Raw genomic sequence first — 23,649 nt, 5'->3', positions numbered from 1 at the left:
ATATGGGGATATATGTATATGTATAGCTGATTCACTTTGTTATAAAACAGAAACTAACACACCATTGTAAAGCAATTATACTCCAATAAAGTTGTTAAAAATAAAGTCCACTCCTGATTTTTAAAAAATAAACAACAATAAAAACCCTTGACAAAATACAAATAGAAGAATATTTCACACATACATGTATATGTTCGTTTCTCTTTATATACTGTATATATATTAAGCATCATGGTTCTAAAAATAAAGCATTTTTTACTGCAAAGAAAAAAAAAATTAGGCTCCACTTGACAAAATAAAGCATTCAAAACTGAAATGTACAACCAATTGGAACATCCTCCTACATCACTACTACTGTAATTTTCTAGCAGTTGTTTGCAAAGAATCACCTAGAGGATTTAAAACACAGATTGCTGGGCTCCTATCCCCAGGGTCTCAGATTCAGAGGAACAGGTAGGGCCAGAGAATTTGTATTTGTAACAAGGTCGCAGGTGATACTGATGCTACCCATCTGGGGACCACACCCTGAGAACCCTGCTTCCCCATCACTCTCCAGGAGGGCTCAGGCACTAAGTTCAAGCACCTGTGAATGGTTAGATGTCCTGCCCCTCAACCCAACCAAGCTAACCAGCTGCTGAGTACATGATTACAGCCCTTCTCAAACTTTAATATGCACACAAATTACCCGAGGATCTTTCGAAAATGCAGGTTCTTATTCAGTAGGTCTGAGGTGAGGCCCAAGATCTGCATTTCTAAGCAGCGCCCAGATAAAGCCAATGTGGTTGGTGCAGGAAACAAACTGAGGTTAAGGCATTACAAACTGTACCAAGTAGATTAGTATAAAATTAAATGACTTAGGTCTCAAAACTTTAAGTTGGTTCAAAGCATTTGATTTCGGGTCTGAGCACTAGAAGTACCAATACACTTTAACATTTTATTAAAATTTTTGACAAAATAGAAGCAAGTTAACATTTAACTTCCATCCATATAAAACTTCCATCATGAATGGGCCCAGCTGACTCACTGGTGCTACCCAGGTGTACCTGAGCTCTGTGCAAACAGTGTAGATAATAGTAACCCTGGTGGAGATGGCTGGGCAGGTGGGACTGCTTATACATGTTGATTTAGAAACTTACTCTTTGTCCCACGGTGAATGGTGTTTTGTTATATATTTATAGCATTTAGCCTTCATTGACATCCAGCTTTGGAACACCATTGTCTAATGCATTATTGAGGCCATCTGTCTATGAAGCCAACCTTGCAGGAGAGACTCTGACATAATGAAAAACCCATGAATTAAAAACTAACCAGACCTCCCTCACTCTCTTCCCTTCTTTCTCCCTCTCAAAACATGTCAGAAAAGAATAGCTCTGCTGAGAACGGTGCTGTCATTCATTACATCATTGAATAAAAAATTATTCTTGTCTCATCTTTGGCCTGCCCTTCCTTCCATTTTTGCTAAACTAACCAACCTTCCAATTAAGAAAAGCCTAACTAGATGTTACTGATTCCAACAAGGGCTAAAGTGAACCCTACCTTTGGTTTGATTATAATAAGATGATTTACCTAATCTATAATAAGGGAACATACAGCACAAATATCATTAGAGGAGGCGGTGTGTAATCTCAAATAACAAGTTTTTCAAGTCATCAAGCAGCAGCTCTCAAACTTCACCGACTGGCCAAGGACTTTGTTAAAATGTAGATCCTGATTAAGGAGGTGGGTATGGGACCCAGGGGCACCTACACCACGAGACTGAGGACCACACTTTGAGGAGCTGAACTCTAGAATCATCCCCTCCGCTAAGGTAGCCACTAACCACACGGACCTGTGGAGCACTTGAAATGTGACTCATCTAAATGGAGATGTGCTGTGAGTGTGAAATGTGCACCACATTTTAAAGACAGCCCCCCAAAATAAAAAAGGTAAAATATTCAATATCTCATTAATAATTTTATATTGATTGTATGTTTGGGATATATTGGCTTAAATAAAATATATTATTAGAATGAATTTCGCCTGGGTTTTTGTTTGTTTTATGTATTTTGGATTTTTTGTGTGGTTTTTTTGCCATATCCCTCGGCTTTCGGGATCCTAGTTCCCTAACCAGGGACCGAACCCGGCCCCTCAGCAATGAAAGCACTGAGTCTTAACCACTGGACCGCAAGGGAATTCCCTTCACCTGGGTTTTTTTTAACAAATAAATTTATTTATTTGTTTGTTTGTTTGTTTGTTTATGGCTGCATTGGATCTTCGTTGCTGCACGCGGGCTCTCTCTGGTTGCGGCAAGCGGGGGCTACTCTTCGTTGCGGTGCACGGGCTCTAGGCGTGCGGGCTTCAGTAGTTGTGGCGCATGGGCTTAGTTGCTGCACGGCATGTAGGATCTTCCCTGACCGAACCCGCGTCCCCTGCATTGGCAGGCAGATTCTTTTTTTTTTTTTTTTTAATATTTATTTATTTATTTATTTATGGCTGTGTTGGGTCTTCATTTCTGTGCGAGAGCTTTCTCTAGTTGTGGCAAGCGGGGGCCACTCTTCATCGCGGTGCGTGGGCCTCTCACTATCACGGCCTCTCTTGTTGCGGAGCACAGGCTCCAGACGCGCAGGCTCAGTAGTTGTGGCTCACGGGCCCAGCTGCTCCGCGGCATGTGAGATCTTCCCAGACCAGGGCTCGAACCCGTGTCCCCTGCATTAGCAGGCAGATTCTCAACCACTGCGCCACCAGGGAAGCCCCAGGCAGATTCTTAACCCCTGCACCACCAGGGAAGTCCCTTCACCTAGGCTCTGTGGGGGTTTTTTGTTTTCTTTTTTGTTTTTTTTTTTGTTTTTTTTACTTTTTAAAATGTGACTCCTAGAAAGCTTTAAATGACTTATGTGGCTCGCTGTTGGACAACACTGTTTTGGGAGCTTATCCATCCTCTCCATTTGGTTATAAACTCCTTGAGGTGGGAGCATGGGACCAGCCCTGGACATCACCATGGAGGGAACAACTTGATAGCTGAGTTCATCTCTCAAGGTCTCACCACACCAAGTTTGTTTCTCTGGTTCCCTCCACCCCAATACACACACACGGGAGTAGAGAAGACTTGAGGACAGGACCTTGTCTATGCTCAGTGCACAGCACAGAGCCTATTATCTAAGTAATCTATGAGTATCTGATACATTGATGCTCCATGTAAATCATTCACAACTCCCCACACTTATGATACTGGGTTGGCCAAAAAGTTCATTTGGGTTTTTGGCCAGCCCAATACTTCTGGGTCACTGTGTAGATTTCAAAGTTATCATGCTTTCTCAATTACATTTTCATCCAGAAGGCTGTTGTTCAGCTTATCTAGTGTTAGCTACATCAATCAACATCAATTTCACAGTGTTATTAGCCTAGTGTATACTGAATGGTGTTAGTGGCCCTTTCCATGTCACCATCACCACGTTTACAATTATTGCACTTCTACTATGATCACTGATGCAACTAGTAGCTACAACTCACTGAGCGCTTCCTACTTGTCAGGTGTTGGGCTAAGCACTTTGAAAAGGTCATTTCATTCAGTCTTCATGACAATGCTATGTTGGGCATCATTCCTACCCTCCACTTTCCATACGAGGAAGGTGAGGCTCAGAAAGGTTAAGAACCTTGCCCACGTTCACACCGCAAGCAAGCAGCAGAAATGGGATTTCATCCGGATCTCCAAAGGATTGTACTTTCAGTCCTTGGTGTGTATAATACTGGCAGCGTTTTCAGGATCGTCTGTGCAGCAAAGAGGCAAAAGTGATGTTGGATGTTTTGAAGAGTGCTTTTTAATATCCACACCAAGACAAAGATACTTTAATTCTTTTTCTGGGTCTATTTTTTAAATGTACACATTTCTCAGTAAATAAGAAAATAGAAAAATGTCATCTACCTTTTTTCCTTCAAATCAAGGAACATGTAAACCTGACATTGCCTTTATACCAGACTGTTGCGAACATGTGTATACACATAAATACGGATTGTATACAAATATGTGTATATATACATACACTGCATTTCAGTTATTAATATGGGGTATACCAGACTGATGCATTGGACAAATCGGCTTATAAGGAAAAATGGAAGAATAATTCAAAATCAATTACCAATGAATTGTTTTATGATGAAGGCACAAGCTTTGGAATGGTCTTTGAAAGACAGACTTTTAATTTTTGCGTCAGTTTCAGTTTTGAAGTCATTTTTTTTCTAATGATTTTATTCCTTCTTCATCAAAAGAGCTGGTTCATCCAGAAAGGAAGATTTAATGATGACAGTTTTACTTCAGGGATTATCACCTATGTATATAAATACAATTTTAAAACATTAAAGACTTGAAATAATATACAAACTACTTGTTAAATCCATTCTGACAGAACTGTAAAAAGGACAAAATCTTCTAAAACTTTCTTGTAGCTCTACCAAAAAATATTTCATTCAAGTTTCCACATAAAAATATTGGATAAAATTCCTGGAATATTGAGATGCAAAATGATGGAGACAAAATGATCATAATCATTGTGACAAAACAGATTAAGGATCATGGTCTTAACATGTGTGACAGGCCAGAATAATCAGTTTCCATGTTTACTCTTCAACTAGTTGATCATTGCTTCTAGGGTCAATTTTGCTGTATAGTTTTTCCATTTTGATAATGCTAAGGCACTATGTCAGTGTAATCTAGGAGGGAAAAGCATCTGAATTCGAGATTTAAAACCTGAACTTTGGTCAAATGTCATAGTTATGATGTTCAATAAACATAAATGATGACTGAACACACACCACATTAAATACTGTGCTTTTAAAAAGCCACCAGGTAAATCTTTAATAAAGCCTCAACTGACTTAGGAACAGAATGAGTCCTGCAGTAAGAAACAAAATGAATTATTGGTACAGATCAAATTGCCCAGAAATATCATGTGTCAACATTAATGTCAGTTCCTCAGAACCAATACATTGCTCCTTAATTACTCCAGGCTTTCAAAGCCTGCAGTCCTCCTGACAGCTCATTTCACAGAGATGCATTTATTTTGAAAAAGTGTATGTGGCTACCAGCCCGTCCACTCTATCAGCAGAAGACTTGGCCATAAAATCCTGTTATATTTTGCCCTGGGTAGCAATTACTAAGTAACGCTCAACATATGTGTCAAACATACAAGAAATTGCTCCAGGCTTTTTCTACATTTTAATTGCTTAAAAAAGTAGAAAACACCAAACAAAGAGACCACTGTGGAACACAAGGCATCAGAAATATTATTGTATTGTGAGAGTCGAATAGTAGCAACTCATTCTTGAAAAAAATATTGATAAGCCAAGTCTCCATTGACACATAGTAAGTCCCTAGAAAGGTGTAAAGCCCCTGGTTATAAGGGTAGGAAACATATCACAGGAACAAAACGCAAAACTGCAAAAAGCTATGCTATCTGCAATGGTTATTGTCACTGTTGAATCTTGTTGTGATGATGGTAGTTTTTTGCCTTCACTTTTCTAAATCAGGTTAAACAGGACTCCTCACAGTGGGACAGTTTCCTCCTGACTCTCTGACACCCAAGCAGGATTTATCTAAGGATTTATTACCTTATTACACGCTGGCATCCCAAGACCACCCTCCTGGTCCATATCAAAAAAAAATCTTAAAAAAAAAAAAAAACCTGTGTCCCAGCACTGGACCACACAGCCTATACTGCACTTTAAAAAAAAAGTTAGTATTTTTTATGAATCTGTAATTGATACATACATTGTATTATATTTTGTGTTGAAAATAGTAATATGTAGGAAATAAAAACACAAACATGATAATTTTGGTTTGGATTTTTTTTTTCATTTATTTAATATATCAGGAGCCTCAAATATGGAAATGGTCCAAATACCCTTCAAATTCTGAAAGGACTTGCAAAAGGATTGTGCATACAGCTGCAGGAGGATTCTGTGACCATCATTTGCAATCAGCCATACCATCTACATATAACCCTTCATCACATGTAATTTAGTTTTGCCTGTTTTTGTACTTTACATCAATTGAATTGTCTGGATACATTATTTTGTGTCTTGTTTCTTTCATTAAACATCATGCTTCTTAAGATTCACCCATGTCAAGAATGCAAGAATGTGGTTTATCTATTTTAAACTGCTGCATACTATTCCATTGTATGAAAATACATCAACATATTTATTCACTCTACTGTTGATGGACATTTAGGTTGTTCCAAGTGTGTGTGTGTGTGTGTGTGTGTGTGTGTGTGTTTTAGCATTATGAACAATGCTTCTGCGAATATTTTTGTACATGTGTTCAGATAAATACGTGCAAGAGTTTCTCTGGAATATATAAACAAGAATGGAATTACTGGATGATAGGTATGTGCACGGTCACCTTTTTGAGATATTGTCAAACTGTTTTCCAAAGTAATTGTGCCTATTTACACAGCCACTGTCAATGGATGAGAATTTTCCTCGACAACAATTTGGCAGGTGTGAAACAGGACATTTAGCTTTCCTCTTCTGTGCAAGTCTACTCATATTTTTGCCCATTTTCCCACTGAGTTGTTTTTCTTTTCCTTATTGATTTGTAGGCATTGTTTTCATATTCTGGAAACTAATTCCTTGTCAGTTACATGTATTCTAATTATCTGCTCCATGTTTGAGGCTTTCTCCATTATAATTATGATATCCTTTAATGAACAAAGATTGCTACATTAGTAGCAATTTTGTACTTTATAGTTTGCACTTTATGTGTCTTGCTTAAGAAATACTCCTTTACCCTGATTCCTAGAGACATTATTCTGTATTTTCCTTTAAACATTGTATAGTTTTTACCTTTCACATTTATATCTTTAATGAATCTGGAATATATCTGTGTATATTATATGTAATTTTGTCTGAGATAGGAATACTATTTCCATCTTTTAAATGTGGAAATAACCTATTCCTTTCCACACTGGTTTGTAATGCTGAACCAGTTGCAAATTAATTTTCCATATGCCGACCTGTTTCTGAGCTCTTTGTGCTGATCCGTTGGTTTATTTTCAGGTCAGTTTAGGAGCCATTACTCATCATTTGAAGGGCAAAACTACAAAATTAGGAATTGTAATATGCACTCTTAACTTGTCAATGTCTAAAGTTCATCTGTATCTTTACCCTTTTCCTGAAGGGTCAAGACCTTAGAACAATTTAACTCCATTTATCCCTTCCAGCTCTCATCTAGTTTAATTCTATTTTGTTTTTCCTTCAAAAGACATATTTTATAGCCAATATTCACTAAAATTTGGTCACATTTTAGCACATTATTTATTCATCATCCTTTTCTCACCTCAGATCTTCCATCTGAGATCATCTTCTTTCAGCTTAAAATGCATTCCTTTTAGTGAGCCTGCTGAGGGCAAACTTGGTTTCTGTTATCCTGAAAATGTCTTTATTTTACTCTCATTCTTCAAAGATACTATCACTGAGAAGGAAAATTCCAGGCAGTTATTTTCTCCCAGCCCATTGAAGATGCTGTTCCATTTCCGGGGTCCACTGTTGCTCTTGAGAAATCAGCCATCAGTCTAATCATTATTCCTTTGTCTTTCTTTTCTTGTTACCTGCTTACAAGATCTTCTCTTTATTATTTGGTTTTCTGCTCTGATGTGTACAAATGTGATTTATTTTTATTTATTTTGCTTGGAATGCATTAAGTTCTCTTAACCTGAGAACGTGTTTCTTTAAACAATTCTGGGGGCTTCCCTGGTGGCGCAGTGGTTGAGAATCTGCCTGCTAATGCGGGGACACGGGTTCGAGCCCTGGTCTGGGAAGATCCCACATGCCGTGGAGCAACTAGGCCCGTGAGCCACAACTACTGAGCCTGCGCGTCTGGAGCCTGTGCTCCGCAACAAGAGAGGCCACGATAGTGAGAGGCCCGTGCACCGCGATGAAGAGTGGCCCCCGCTTGCCGCAACTAGAGAAAGCCCTCACAGAAACGAAGACCCAACACAGCCAAAAATAAATAACTAACTAAATAAATAAATTTTAAAAATATAGAACTCACCATCTAAAAAAAAAAAAAACAATTCTGGAAAATTTCACCTCATATCTCATTGAATGTTTTCTTTTCCCATTCTCCCTTGTCTCCATCTGGAAATCTGAGCAGACATAGTTAGACCTTCTTACTCTAGCCTTCATGTCTCTTGACTCCTCTTTTGTCACTTAGCTGCATTCTGGATAAGGTATTCAGAGCTATCTTTTTGTTCAATAATTCTCCCTTTGGCCTTGCTTAATCCATTGTTGGACTCATCCACTGAAACTTTTTTTTTAATAAATTTATTTATTTTATTTATTTGGCTGCACTGGGGCTTCGTTGCTGCGCGCAGGCTTTCTCTAGTTGTGGTGAACGGGGGCTACTCTTCGTTGCGGTGCACAGGCTTCTCATTGCGGTGGCTTCTCTTGTTGCGGAGCATGGGCCCTAGGGGCGCGGGCTTCTGTAGCTGTGGTGTGTGGGCTCAGTAGTTGTGGCTCGCGGGCTTCAGCAGTTGTGGCTCGCGGGCTCTAGAGTGCAGGCTCAGTAGTTGTGGTGCACAGGTTTAGTTGCTCCACGGCATGTGGGATCTTCCCAGACCAGGGCTCGAACCCATGTCTCCTGCATTGGCAGGCGGATTCTTAACCACTGTGCCACCAGGGAAGTCCTCATCCACTGAACTTTTAATTTTAATTATAGCATTCATTTCTTCTGGGTTCTTTTTCAAAGCTTCTGGTAAGTTTTATAATCTCTTAGTACTTGCTCAATTTTCAAGGTTACCTTTCATTTACTAAAACACTTTAATATGAGTAGATTATATTCTCCTTCCAATAATTCCACAGCTAAAGTCTTTGTGGATCCAATTCCACTGTTTGTTGGTGTGCTCACTCTCCACACAACTTTATCTGTAGGGATTCTCTGAGCCTATGTTGAAGTTGCATTATTTTAGAGAAGATTTCAGCTTCCTGCTGCCAGTTGGCTGAGGGTATCACTCAGCCCACAAGGACCACTTGAAATTCAATGCTCCACTTCAGGTTTTCAGATTACACACAGACACATGTAAATACAGACAACAAACTGTGTTGGGCCAGCTGTGGTTACAAATTCTCAGGGAAGATTTATTTTTCCTCTGCACCAAGCACCAAGGCTGAGACAGAATATTTTCCTCACGGTACCCTTCTGCATGGTGGCTTTATTTATAAGTCCCCTTACTCTGAAGGCATAGTTCTTCAGGATACTAGGTTTACATAGAGGTTCCCTGTTAGTATTCCCACTTTAAGCAGGTGCTGGTCTCTCCTGTGCCCTTATAGACATCGTAAAGTAATCTCAATATCTCCATGACAGAGCAAAACTCACCGGGTGCAAGACAACTTTCTCACCTACTTCTCTCCTAAGATTCCTATTTTCATTTCCTTTTTGATCTCTGAGAAATCTTTCCTTCCATAATAGGTCTTCAATAGGTTTGAAAAAATAAATAGATAGATGATAGATAGGTAGGTAGATAGATAGACAGATAGATAGACAAAGGAAGGGAGGAAGGGAGGAAGGGAGGGGGGATGGAGGAAATAGTATAATGCACTTTAGTTGTATCCATTGGAAACATTCGGGAGAGGGGCATTAGATGTACCCAGTATGCCATACTCCATGACATGAACTCCTGGGTTGCAACTCTTCTAATTTCTTAACATGACTAGTAGAAACAGCAGCCAATGGTCAGGAAGAACCTCTCCACACTGGCAAATGCTTCTTCTCTCCTCCAAGTTGGGCATCAGCACTTTTATTCATTCATTCATTTATCATTTACATGGCAAGTCATATCGAGTGCCTACTAGGTTTGAGTCACTGTGAGACAATAAATCTGTCAACTCATTGAAGCACAGCAGGGCAGGATCACCAAGTAAGCACAAATCAAAACCTGAATATAGGAGATTAACCGTGTAAAACACAATAATGTAAGTTTACTATATCAGCATCTCAAAATGTTTCATTACAGAAATTTCCAAACAAATACTAGAGTAGTTAGAACAGTATAACAAATCCCCACGAACCCATTTCCCAGCTTCAACAAATAAGTCATACCCAAACTTCCTTCATCGATACTCCCAACCTCTTTCTCCCTCTCATATTATTTTGAAGCAAATCGGAGACATTGTATCATTTGACTTGTAACTAATTCAGTAAGTACATCAGTTTTTAAAGCACAGAGGCTATGGTTTTTTTCTGACTTAACTGTGTGATGTCTAGAACCACGATGCCTACAAACACCCACAGTTCCTATATGTCATCCTTCTCAACCAGTGAAAGCATGCATCCTAACTAAAATGTCTGGGAAGAAAACGTCCCCTCCACCAACACCACACCCCCAGAGATTGCAGACTCTACATCTACTACATCTGGGCTGCAATAGCTTCTCCGTGATGGAAAAAAAAAAACTGAAAGTCCTCTGGAAACTATAGTACTTATGATAACTCTCCAAATTACCACCTATACTTAATATTAATCATTAACGCCCTTAGCGGAATCTGTCTCAGAGGGCAAAATGTACTTCCTATTAGTTACATGGAAGTTGGGATATAAAAAATATTTATTTACAGATACAGTCATCCAACAGACTAGAACATTAGGGCCTCTAAATTTATGACTTGTATATGAGCAAGAGTTAATAGGATCTGTATCTAGTCCTTAGGTATAATTCAGAAAAATTAATTGCTGTGAAATACTAGACTGGTTTCCTGTGGTCACATTATGAGATATAATAATCTACCAAAGCATAAAACTCAGTGTGATAGAGGAGGTATCAAATTCTCCTGCTGTTACAGAAACATGCGGAAATCGTCTCAACACGAATTTTTCTACTGCGGCAAATAAGTAGATTGGATAAGTGAACCCCATATTAATAACCCTACTATGTCATATTTTAGTTTAAATTTAAAGTCTCAAAAGCTTACAAATACTAGCCAAAAATTCGTGGAATAACACATAGACAAAGTTATTTCTCAAAAAAATTAAAAATGATTTTCATCATTTTAATGAGATTTTAACTCTTTCACTTAAACATAATTGGCTCCAGCCATAAGGAAGAATTGTGTTAAAGAAGAGAGTAAAATTATCATGTTTAATAACTGCAGCTTATATTCCTTTCTAGTTATAAAACGAACTCTTAATTTAAATAAGGCTTCTACCTACCTTGATCACACGTGTTAGTGGATGAAAGTCTTAGCTCAAACTAATTTGTGGCAAAACATTAAATTTAAACAGTATGCTGTTCCAATGACTTCAGTCAAACAACCTCCTACTCCCCCATGAAGCAACAACCAAAAAACATGTTACATTTGTGAATACACATATATAAAAAGAACACAGTTCATGTGTTTATAAAAAGTTCCTCACTGCAGATTTTAGCTGTGACATCTAGGTGCAGGGTAATTTACAGCTCTGTAATAAACAGTAAGGTCTGCTTATTCCACATTCTGTCATTGATGGTGAACTCTCAGTGAGTGTTGACTGATGCATATATGAATGGATAAAAATATAAGAACTGTCCACACATAAACCATAAAGTGCATGAAATAGGTTTAACTCTGTCTTGTAATTTTTACTTTCATAATATAACTGAAGCAAAGTCTAATACGAAGTATTATTTTAAAGTACACTGTTTGTAAAAGAGAAATAATACAGTATCATCTCCTTTTTCAAGAAGGATGTTTGTTGTAAAAAAAAGCCCTCAAACTCGAAAGTAAAAAAGCCATTAGTTTCAGAAAAAAAAAAAACAACAAAAATGAGACACTAAAACAAGTAAATCCCAAAATTTTCAGAAATAATGTGCAGGGATTTTGGATACACCATTTTTTAGGTATTTTTCTTTTTTCTTTTTTGTTTGTTTCTTTGCTTGCTTGCTTGCTTGCTTTAATCATATACAAACCTCAATTCAATTCAATGATCAGGATGAGTGTTAATGAGGCTTTTTCTGTGACATTTCCAATCCCTTCGATTTAATTTGATAAAGGAAACAATTTAAATGTTTCAGGGGAGGTATGAATTCTTTGTCCAGGCAGTTTGAATGAGGCGGAGCAAACAAACAAATTCCATTCAGCAGATCCCCACTGGTGAGGTGACACTCCCAGCTCACCATGAGTATGGAGGTCAACACACTTGCAGTGGTTTACTGTGCGATCATGGAGGCTGGGTGCAGCCCCAAGGCACTGAGCACATTCCTCCTGTGCATGAAATTGCTCTGCTCGTGCGGTGAGTAGGGAGACCTGTGGGAAAGATCTGGCTTCTGTGGAAGCTTCTGCCGGTGAAATCCACTGGGGATTCTAGGAGGGAGGAGCTGCAGCTTTAGGATGGATGGAGCACCGTCTGTCACGGTGGGTGTTGCCCTGAACTTACACAGGGAGAGAGACTGCCCCATTCACCAGGTCAGGTGCAAAGCACTATGGTATCTATTCTACGTTTCTAGAGAAGACCTAAGGCCAGGCAGTGACTGAGAAATTTACATGCATTATCTAGTCTTAGGACATTAGAATTAGGGAAAAAACTTCAAAATCATCTATCCACCTAAATTCGTTTTATTCATTTTCCCAGATCACATCTCCAAATGTATAAATGTTTTATTCCTGTTTTAAATATTAGAGGTTCTATGTTTGTATGAAGTCTTTTAATCATCTTATAAAATATGATCTTTAAACAGGATAAACTCAGCCCCCAAAAAACGTAAAACAGAGACTCTGAAGAGTGGCTTAGCAATACATATAAACCATTGTTCTTATGCGAATCAAAACCACAATGAGATATCACCTCACACCTATTAGAATGCTTATCATCAAAAAGACAGGATAAGAAATGGTGGCAAGGATGTGCAGGAAAGGGAACACTGGTGCACTGTTGGTGGGAATGTAAATTGGTACAGCAATTGTGTAAAACAATACGGAGGTTCCACACACACACACACACACACAAATAAAAATAGAACTACCCTACAATCAGGCAATTCCACTTCTGGGTGTATATCGAAAGAAAATGAAACCACTGTCTCAGAGATATCTGCACTCCCATGTTCATTGCAGCATTTTTCATAATAGCCAAGATATGGAAAAAGTTAAGTGTCATTCAACGGATGAACAGATAAAGAGGAAAAAGAATATAAGAATATATATATATATATATATATATCTCCTGCCATTTGCAACAACATGGATAGAGCTTGAGGGCATTATGTTAAGTGAAATAGCCAAGACAGAGAAAGAAAAATACTGCATAGTATCACTTACACGGGGAATCTTACAGAAAAAAAAAAGTCAAACTCATAGAAAAGAGCCTAGAAAAGTGGCTGCCAGGGACTGGGGGAGGAGGGTTAAAGGAAATGGGGAGAAGCTGGTAAAAGGGTACAAACTTTTAGCTCTAAGATGGGTAAGTTCTGAAGACCTAATTTAAAACATGGTGACTATAGTTGATAATGTAATTGAAATTTACTAAAAAAGTAGAACTTAAATGTTCTCACCAAAAAGAGAAAAAGATATTTTTTTAAATTTTTAAACATTGTTTTTTATCGTTAGTGTGATTTACTATTATGTACCCACATGTGTCTTTTTAGATAAATTATTCATGGAGATTGCAAATATGCTTTATGTGTATCTTAGGATGAAAGAAAATGTGCCAAGGCAGGTGCAAGGGCTAAAAGAATACAGCTTCCTGTTTTCCTTTGTTTCCTCTGTCGAAAAAAAGAAATCACCCCTGAGAAAAGCCTCTAAGAAAGGCCTCTAGTGGTAATTTCTGGAATGGTATTAAATAGATTGCTGTACAAAGGGGAAAAAAAAGGCAAAGCAAGGTGGACTATGGCGTCTATCATAAAGTGACATGTCAGCAGAGGAGGCGTTTCTCCTGTGAATTCTATAAAAGGTCAGCCCATCCACAACCGAGAGACAGACTCTGCTCCATCCCTTCTGAAGCTACAGCTGCTTCCTCCTAGAATCCCCAATGGATTTCAATCACAGAAGCTTCCACCGAAGCCTGAGTTCCTCCTCCCAGGGCCCTGCACTCAGCATGAGCAGCTCCATATATAGGAAAGGGGGCACAGAGTACCTCAGGGTCGCACCCAGTGTGTATGGGGGGGGCTGGAGGCCACGGCACCCGCACCCCGACCTCTAGACACATGGTGAGCTATGGGAGTGACCTCGCTGAAGGGAACCTGTGTGTTGGCAATGAGAAGATGACCATGAAGAACCTAAATGACCGCTTAGCAAGCTACCTAGAAAAAGTGCGGTCCCTGGAGTAGTTCAACTCCAAACTTGAACTGCAGATCAAGCGCTGGTATGAAACCAACACGCCTGGCACCTGTCGGGACCACAGTGCATATTTGGAACAAATCAAAGAGCTGCGAAATCAGGTGAGGCCTGACACCTGTGCTTTCTATTCCACTGTTCAGCTGCATCATACATCAAGAAGGGCACATATGTTAGGTGGGTCTGAACGGACATTGTAAAGCAAATCAGGCTTAAATGCTACATCTATAAAAATGGCATATTCTATCATCTACCCTTGGCGCTGGAGTACCTGACTACATAATAGGATGACTGTAAACCATACATTTAAAAAAATAATCTAATTACATACAAAATATTAAAATTGTATCCTCCAGGCTTATAATCTGTATTTTTATCACAGTTTACCAAGTCAGGACTAAGTGGAGAGTGAACATTTTTTTTCTGGAAAGATCTCAAATTTTTTTATGTGGTAATAAATCTTTCTTAGTTTTTTTTACCTAATTTCCATCAACTTTTAAAACCCCAGTCACTTTAGAGATTTTCCTCCTTTCATTTATATAAGAGTTGTAATACAAGTATTACAATATGATCCAGAATACTGGATCATAAATTTCTATGATAAAGTGATTCAGGGTGGGAATGGGGGCAGGGGTATTGGTCTTAATGACAAGTGGATTTTAAAATGTCTTTAAAATGTTTAATAATCTGATCATCATCAGCAAGCAGTTCAGAAACCATCTCTACAGTAATAAAATGTTTTATTGCCCCCAATTCAAATTTATTGCAATCGTACCTGCTCCCATGTCATACCAGAAAGGTGGAGTTCTCCATTTTATCAATTATGTGGAATAAAAGAAGACTTTGTTCCTAACTGAAGATTTTGAATATGACACAGGACACTTACTCTGTTTTAAAATTCTTATCTAATCAAGAAAAGTGTCCCTTTCGTTTTCATTTCTATTTTAACATTCCTCTTTTCTTTCCAGCAAAGACCACTCTCTTTTCTTGCATTGTATTAGACGTCAGTGCAATTTGATTCAGATTCCACAGGAAGTTACTCTGGGGTTTCAGGAACCGTGGGGATGTGAGGCAAAGGTGTTTAAATTGCCCCTCTGCCAACAGGTCATTCTTCGCAGGCTCCCACTAAAAACGTTCAAAATCAGCCAACCATTCTCCCCCAGCCGTCTCATGATTTGTGGTTCTGAAGCTATTTGTCATCCCAAACACGTAGGCACAGCCAAATGTTCCATTTACCTGGGAAGACCCAGTATATGAAGGAAGGCAGCTCTCTCCAGGACTAGATCTGCTGAAAGAGACACGCTGTTATAGCATCTTTTATAAGCAGACTTCTGATCCATATGCATCTTAGAGGACTCATCCATTAGGTAACCACTTCTTAAGATCAAGGGCTTATCCATCCTGATAGCCCCAGTGCCTTGCACAAATCCCACCGTATAGCAAGTGTGCATTCGTTCAGCCAAAACTTAGTACACACTAACGAGGTGCTGGGCACTGGGGACTATGATGGTGAACATAATGTGATTTAGGGGAAACAAGCATGGACAAAGGCAGCACTATCCCACATGGAAGGATAAAGGGAGGGCTGTGTAAGATCATGAAAGAACAGGCAGTTCATCCAGCTCTGTTTTGAGGAGATCAGTGAAGGCTTTCTTGAAACAATGAAGTCTAAGCTGAGACCTGGAGGAGGATGAGTTCACCAAATGAGAGGGGCTAAGAGGAAAGTTCTAAGCAGGAACAACATCAAAGGCAAGGCACTCAGTAAGGTCTGATGGCTCATGTTGAATTAAACTCTCCATTTGTAGAATCATAAGAAAGCTGACCAAACCCTCAGGACTAGAGTTGCATTTTATGAGTCTATCATGTTAAATCCCCATCTCGAAAGTCCTCCTTTCCGTTTTCACGTGGAAATCCTTGAGATGAACATCATCTTCGATACAAGAGGGGTCGTATCTGAGGATCAACTCAATCACTTTAGACTCCTGTCCAGTTGAAAATGTCATTCTTTCTTGCGCATTTTCCAGATTAAAGATGGTCAACTGCAAAATGCTCGACGTGTCCTGCAAATCGATAATGCTAAACTGGCTGCCAAGGACTTCAGGCTGAAGTAGGTGCTCTGATACCATGGTTAACACTTCCTGCAAAGGAGTGCCTTTCAGTGGTCCTTCATGACACTCGGCTTTCCACACTATTGTTGGCAAAGGAGCTACCACTGAACAGTCTCAGAACCTTGGTGTTTAAAGGGTGTTAGAAGCTTTCTGGTCTAGCCCAGCATCAGGACTGGACTTCTCTCTCCCACAGTCCTAAGATATGGTCACCCAGCGTGTAGATGAACACCTCCAGTAACTACTACTATTCTCACTGTTCAGCTCTGGTTGCTAGAATGTTCTTTTTTAGTAACCTGGCATCTACCTTTTCACCCATTGACCCTCATTCTCTTCTTTGGAGTAATAATAAGGCAATTTACATCTCCCCCTTCTGCCTAAGTGCCTTTCTGTTATCTAAAGAGAGCCATTTATCTACCCTCAGTGATTCTCTAAGTGAGTCCTCCATGTTCCTTTAAGCACCTACAAGTAAACAACCCAAGTTCCAGGGGTGACTCTTAACGCTTTCTAGTTTAACAGTGTTTTACAATATGGTCTGACCGACCAAAGAACTAGGTTGATTAAAGCAGTTCAAATTGTGTTCACTCTCTTGTGGTCACATCACACTACATGTGATCAGAGCTGTTCCTAATAACTGCTTCTACACTAGGGCCTCCTCATCCTGAATTTGTACAATGCATTGGCACTGAAGAGTTCTTTGTGGTTTAGAAGGGCAGCATTTTAATGCTACAAGGGATCAGAAAGAAAGAAATGAGAAAGCAGATCTGAAAATTAAAGCATTAAAAGTTCATATATACAATGGAAAATTACTCAGCCATAAAAAGAAACGAAACTGAGTTATTTGTAGTGAGGTGGATGGACCTAGGGTCTGTCATACAGAGTGAAGTAAGTCAGAAAGAGAAAAACAAATACAGTATGCTAACATATATATGGAATCTTAAAAAAACAAAACAAAATGGTACTGATGAACCTAGTTGTAGGGCAGGAATAAAGAGATAGACACAGAAAATGGACTTGAGGACATGGGGTGGGAGGGCAAAGCTGGGGAGAAGTGAGAGTAGCATCGACATACATACACTACTGAATGTAAAATAGTTGGCTGGTGGGAAGCAGCAGCACAGCACAGGGAGATTGGCTCGGTGCTTTGTGATGACCTAGAGGGGTGGGATAGGGAGGATGGGAGGGAGGCTCAAGAGGGAGGGGATATGGGGACATGTGTATGCATATGGCTGATTCGCTTTGTTGTGCAACAGAAACTAACACAGTATTGTGAAGAAATTATACTCCAATAAGGATCTATTAAAAATAAATAAATAATTTTAAAAGGTTCATTAATTCCAGTCAGCATCTGAATGCCTCATTGCATTATCCTTTCTCAAAGTTTACTACTTTAATAAAAATGGGAATATATAAGATCGTAGAGGAGAATGCACGAATTTTTACGATAATTCACTTTGGATGCATCTGTTTACAAAGTAATAAAAATAAACTGATCAAGTGCATTCATTAAGCAAATCTAACTAACCATTATTTAATATCCGTAATGAGAACCCTTTGCTAAAACAGTAATCAGAGCAAAATATTTTTTTGATTTAAAAAAAATACATTCTAGAATTCAGGAACTTTTTTTTTTTTTTTTAGAAAATATGTGCGGTGCTAGTTTTTTTTTTTTTTTTTAACTTTTGGGTTTATTTATTTATTTATTTATGGCTGTGTTGGGTCTTCGTTTCTGTGCAAGGGCTTTCTCTAGTTGCAGCAAGCGGGGGCCACTCTTCATCGCGGTGCGCGGGCCTCTCACTGTCGTGGCCTCTCTTGTTGCGGAGCACAGGCTCCAGACGCGCAGGCTCAGTAAATTGTGGCTCACGGGCCTAGTTGCTCCGCGGCATGTGGGATCTTCCCAGACCAGGGCTCGAACCCGTGTCCCCTGCATTGGCAGGCAGGTTCTCAACCACTGCACCACCAGGGAAGCCCAGGAACTTTTAAAAGTAATTTCAGATTGATTTTTTTACTAATCACTCCAAATCGCAGAGACTATATTATGATCTGATTCCAAGGTTCTCAAGAACATTTTCAGAACGTATAAAGGGAGACACAGTGATGCATTGAAATTGATCTCCTTGTATACCACATAAAGATCGATCTCATCATTTTAAGATCATCTCTTCTATAATGGTTTCAGAAGGACTCAATTATCTCTCCATACTACTTAATTCACAGGTATGAGAGTGAGCGGGGATCTGCCTAGCAGTGGTGGTTGATCTCAAGGCCTGAAAATGGTCTATGATGACCTAATCCTAATGAAGACAGACTTGGAGATTCAAACTGAAGGGCTGAATAAAGACCTGATACTCCTCCAGAAAGAACACGAGGAGGTGAGAAAATATTCAGAAGTGGTGTTGGAAATGATAGAATGGCTCTAGTAATAATAAGGAGGAGGAGGAGGAGGAAAAAGAGGAAGATGTGGTGATGGTGGTAGTGGTGAAGAAGATGACAACGAGAATGATGTGAGCCCTAACAGCTTTTCATAAGGCTGCTGTCAGGGTTAAATGACTTAGAGCAGTCTCTGGACCATAATAAGTCTTACCTAAGTTGTTATTTTCTTTCTGTGTTACTCATCCCCAATGAACGAAGCCAGAAGACTTCCTATGTCTTTTCGGCACAGCCTCACCTGAGAATGTGCTTCAAGACTATAATCAGGGCTTCCCTGGTGGCGCAGCGGTTGAGAATCTGCCCGCTAATGCAGGGGACACGGGTTCGAGCCCTGGTCTGGGAAGATCCCACATGCCGCGGAGCAACTAGGCCCGTGAGCCACAACTACTGAGCCTGTGCGTCTGGAGCCTGTGCTCCGCAACAAGAGAGGCCGCGATAGTGAGAGGCCCGCGCACCGCGATGAAGAGTGGCCCCCACTTGCCGCAACTAGAGAAAGCCCTCGCACAGAAACGAAGACCCAACACAGCCAAAAATAAATAAATAAATAAATACTTTTAAAAAAAAAAAAAAAGAAAAGAAAAACTCATAGCTAACATCTTAAAAAAAAAAAAAAGACTATAATCAATCAGGATTTTCCCTCTCTAGGAAGTGAGGAGCCTACGGGCTCATTTGGGCAATAAGGTAAACGTAGAGGTGGATGCTGCTCCAGGCCTGAACCTCAGCGCCATCATGAGTGAAATGAGGCAGAAATATGAAGCCATGGCCCAGGAGAACCTTCAGAAGGCCAAAGAACAGTATGAGACCCAGGTAATAGCATAATTCTAATGGGTAAGCAAAATGTGCGGAAGCTGTCTTCCAAGAAAGAGATTAACTCATTTCCTTCCTTCCCTCCTCTCCCTCTCCCTCCATCCTTCCCTTCCTTCCACCCTCCCTTCCTTTGTTTCTTATATTCTTTTTCTTTCTTTCCTTACTTATTTTTTTCATTTTTGGAACTTTAGATTGAAACTCTGCAACAGCAAGTCACAGTGAGCACTGAAGAGTTAGAAGAAAGCAGGGATCAAATAAAGGAGCTGAGACGCACCTACCAGAGCCTAGAGATACAGCTCCAGTCCCATCTCAGCCTGGTAAAGCACATCTAACTTTCAACGCTCATGGGGTGTGTGTTTACTAAGTGCCTGTATCAGGAACTCTGGAAATGCAAATACCTATAAGAAATAACCACCGCCCCCCCCACCCCACCCCGGCCCCTTGCAGAACAGGCAGGGAAACAAGTCAAACAACTGATTATAATGAAAAGACAGAAAAAAATCAAGGGAAAGGGCAAGACACTGCAAGGATGCAGAGGACAAAGTAGAGCTGGAAGATTTCACAGGGCAAGCATCATTTAAAGTAGATCTGAAAAACTGAGATGAATTTTCAATTGAAGAATAGGGGTCAAGACATTCCAGGCTAAGCATAACAGCTCATAATGCATTATGCTGTGGTAACAACCCCCAGATCACGGTGGCTTACGATAACAACACTACATCCTTCATGGGCCGGCTGCAGCTCTGCTCCATGACATTTCCGCTCCAGGCTAAGTCGAAAGGAGCAGACCCTACGTGTTGTGCCAGAAGGAAAGGGACAATGGCCAGACCATGTGACAGCTCTTAAAGCTATCTTCTCAGAAAAGGCGTTTGTCAGTTTCACTTGCATTTCATTAGCTAAAGAAAGAGGGTCACATAACCAAGCCTGGCATCAGTGGGTTTAGAAAGTCCAATCCTCCACATGGAAAGGCACCACAAATCCCAGGGAGGGGAAGCAAATACTGAGAACAATATTACACTATACCACAGTAAGAGAACAGTGAGTGCAAAGCTGAAAACAAATAAACAGAAAAACCCAAAGCCAGTGATCCTAGTTAGGTTTGGCTGGCTGAGGTTGCCTAGATGGAAAGAGTGGGAGATAAAGCTAGAAATATGTGTGATACCTACAATGACTAGCTATAGAAATTCTCCTCAAAAGAAATTAAAATTGAGCCACCTCTTAAATCAAGTCCTCAAGTAAGAAACATCCTCTTTTTCTTGTGCTCATAGAAAGAAGCTTTGGAGCATACACTAGAGGAGACCAATGCTCGTTATTGTAGCCACTTGGCCATAATCCAGACACAGCTTAACTTCCTCGAGGGCCAACTGGTGCAGATTCGGACCAATACAGAACACCAGAGCCACGAATATAATATCCTCCTTGACATAAAGAGCCAGCTTGAGCAGGAAATTGCTACCTACCGCTGCCTTCTAGAAGGAGAAGATGTAAAGTAAGGCTCTCAGAATCAAGGGGTATGTGTCAATGTCTATACGCTGTTCCATTTTACTGTCCATACCTTAAACTCTGTCACTCGTTCCCCAGCACCAATGCAATCCCTAGCACAAAAGGAATTACACACACCCCACCACTACCACCAACAACAACAAAACAAAAATATACCAACCAGTACGCACATCTCCCAAATACCAAGTACATCCTTTATACTTGAGGTCATGTCATAGGACTGAGGTAGAAGATGGTTGTGGAGGTGATACAGATTACGCTTATGTTAATTTTTATGATTAATACATAATCGAAAGCACTATAACTTTTTAGAGTTCTCATTGCAAGGTCATGAATTGAACAACAGGCCACAGAAGTCTGTGGGAACCAGTTTGAGAATCAACATGTCTTCAAATACCACACCCACAAAAGGCAACAAGAGAACACAAGATGTAAACTTCCACTGTCATTTTGTTATTTTAATTCAGAAACTTCTAGCATATGTTAAACAGGTCAGTTTTGAAGCTATGGATTTTTCAAGTTAAAAAGTAAGACACTCAAGTTTGAAGTAACAAGCATTGTAAAGGGGGGAAAAAATACAAACAGCAGTAAAACTTACCTCACTCAGATTTTATTTTGAAACAACAAGGCAGGAGAGCGCTTCATTTTCAAAATGGCAATAGCGCTTTTTTCTGTTTCTTTTTCTTTTCTTAAAAAAAAAAAAACAGAACTACAGAATATCAGTTAAGCACCCTGGAGGAGAGAGATAAGTGTTCTAATTTTAACACATTTCCTATAAGACTGAATTCTCACTCAGTAGTTTACAACTAACAAGTAAACTGCCACTGGTGAAAAGCAAAGGGAGGTCAGTTCTCAAGTAAACAGATGTACCCTAGGGATGCTGAAAATCAGGCACATCACATAAAGAAACCCTCCACATGGGAAATTTCTCACATTCCCAATGACAGGGTGATTTTCTTGGCCCATGCTATTACTGTCCTGAGACATCCTAAGATTCTGAAAGGGAAAAATAAAATGAAAATGTGCATTTTACTTAATTTAATATGGCATATTTCTTTGGCGGGGAGAGTAGAAAATGTGTAAATTTGGGAAGAGTGGCACATTTCTGCATTTATTTATAAAATGGACTTAAGATCATTTAAGAAAGAGAATGGATTCAACCTTTTTCTAAAAGAAGGAAATACATACAAAATAATAATAATTTAAAGTTGAGTATTATAAACCAGCAGAGTCATGTGTCTGAATTAACATTTTATATTTAAATCTAAATTCAGATATAAAGAAAACCAGGAAGATTAAGACAGTTGTACAAGAAGTAGTGGACAGCAAGACTGTGTAATCTAAAGTTAAAGAAGTGGAAGAAAGTATGTAAATGGCTGCCAGAAGGTGCTGCTGCTGAGTTTTTGAAAGAAATGTAGCTATAACTTTTGCTGCCTACGAGACAGCGGCAACAGAAAGCACCATTAATGCTTCGTAGTGATTAGAAGAAGGGGAAAAGCCCATTTATCCATCTCTGTAATTGAATATAAATGTTTCACTCAGAGGAGCTGCAAATTGCCTGCAAAAATGAAATCCAATGAGCACTAGGATATTTAAAATATCATTACTGACACCTTTACCACAAAATGCATTAACCACAAGCTATAGACCACCTAATATCAATTCATTAATGTTCCTGAAAATTATAGCACACTTCAATTCTACTAAACCTTACAGAGCAGAGGAGTCTCTGCAAACTGTAAATGAACCTCTCTCTAATTCCTCCTGTTTCTGAATTGCAAAATCTCCTTTCAGGGGTCCCTGGATTCTTGAGTCAATTTCCTGGTTAATTTCATTATCAGCTAATTTTTAATTATCTTGGTTAATTTTCAATATCAGTATAATTTTCTAGCTTTAAATTACATCTGCTTTCTTCCCCCCATTGTCTCCACTGCCCTTTAAAACTGAACTCGGCTCTTTGAATAATTTGAGAATCAAATTCCAAACGTAATCGCAGAGCAGAATAAGAATGAAGCACATTATGCTTGAAATGGAAGTAGATTAAAGCAAAATTAGCAAAACCTTTCTCAAGGCAGAATGCTTCTCTTTATGATAACAAACTGCATAAAGCATCATCGAGTGCTTTCTTTCTTTACGTGGTAATTGTATGTTATGAAATGTTTCTATTTTTTTTAATAACAGTTTTAATGAAGTATGATCCACACACCATAAGATTCATCCTTGTAAAGTATGCAATTCAGTCATCTTTAGTATGTTCACAGGATTGTGCAGCCATCACCACTATCTAATCTTAGAGCATTTTCATCACCCCAAAAAGAAGCTCCATTAGCAGTCACCCCAATCCTCTTCCCCCCAGGCCCTGACAACCGCTAATCTATTTGCTCTCTCTATGGATTTGCCTAATCTAGACATTTCATATAAATGGAATCATACAATGTGTTCTTTTGTACACAAATGTTCATAGCAGCATTATTCATAATAGCCCCAAAGCGTAAACAACTCAAATGCCCATCAACTGATGAATGGATAA

General features: G+C 39.4%; 1 protein-coding gene and 1 long non-coding RNA gene across 4 annotated transcripts in view; one reads left to right on the top strand and one right to left on the bottom strand.

Annotated features, from left to right (window-relative positions):
• LOC132355058 (uncharacterized) overlaps nucleotides 1-23,649 on the bottom strand; it is a 249,465-nt gene that overhangs the window by 122,972 nt on the left and 102,844 nt on the right. The window lies entirely within an intron of this gene.
• On the top strand, nucleotides 13,970-22,491 carry KRT20 (keratin 20). Its single transcript, XM_059907226.1, is given in 10 exon segments — nucleotides 13,970-14,098; nucleotides 14,100-14,378; nucleotides 16,299-16,381; nucleotides 18,597-18,620; nucleotides 18,622-18,751; nucleotides 19,455-19,616; nucleotides 19,808-19,933; nucleotides 20,885-21,105; nucleotides 21,827-21,870; nucleotides 22,394-22,491. Coding segments are annotated over 10 exon segments (1,296 nt in total).

Source organism: Balaenoptera ricei, chromosome 20 (assembly GCF_028023285.1).
Source record: "Balaenoptera ricei isolate mBalRic1 chromosome 20, mBalRic1.hap2, whole genome shotgun sequence".
Taxonomy (NCBI): Eukaryota; Metazoa; Chordata; class Mammalia; order Artiodactyla; family Balaenopteridae; genus Balaenoptera; species Balaenoptera ricei.
Note: the sequence above shows the minus strand (reverse complement) of the source record. Positions and strands in the feature narration are given on the sequence as shown.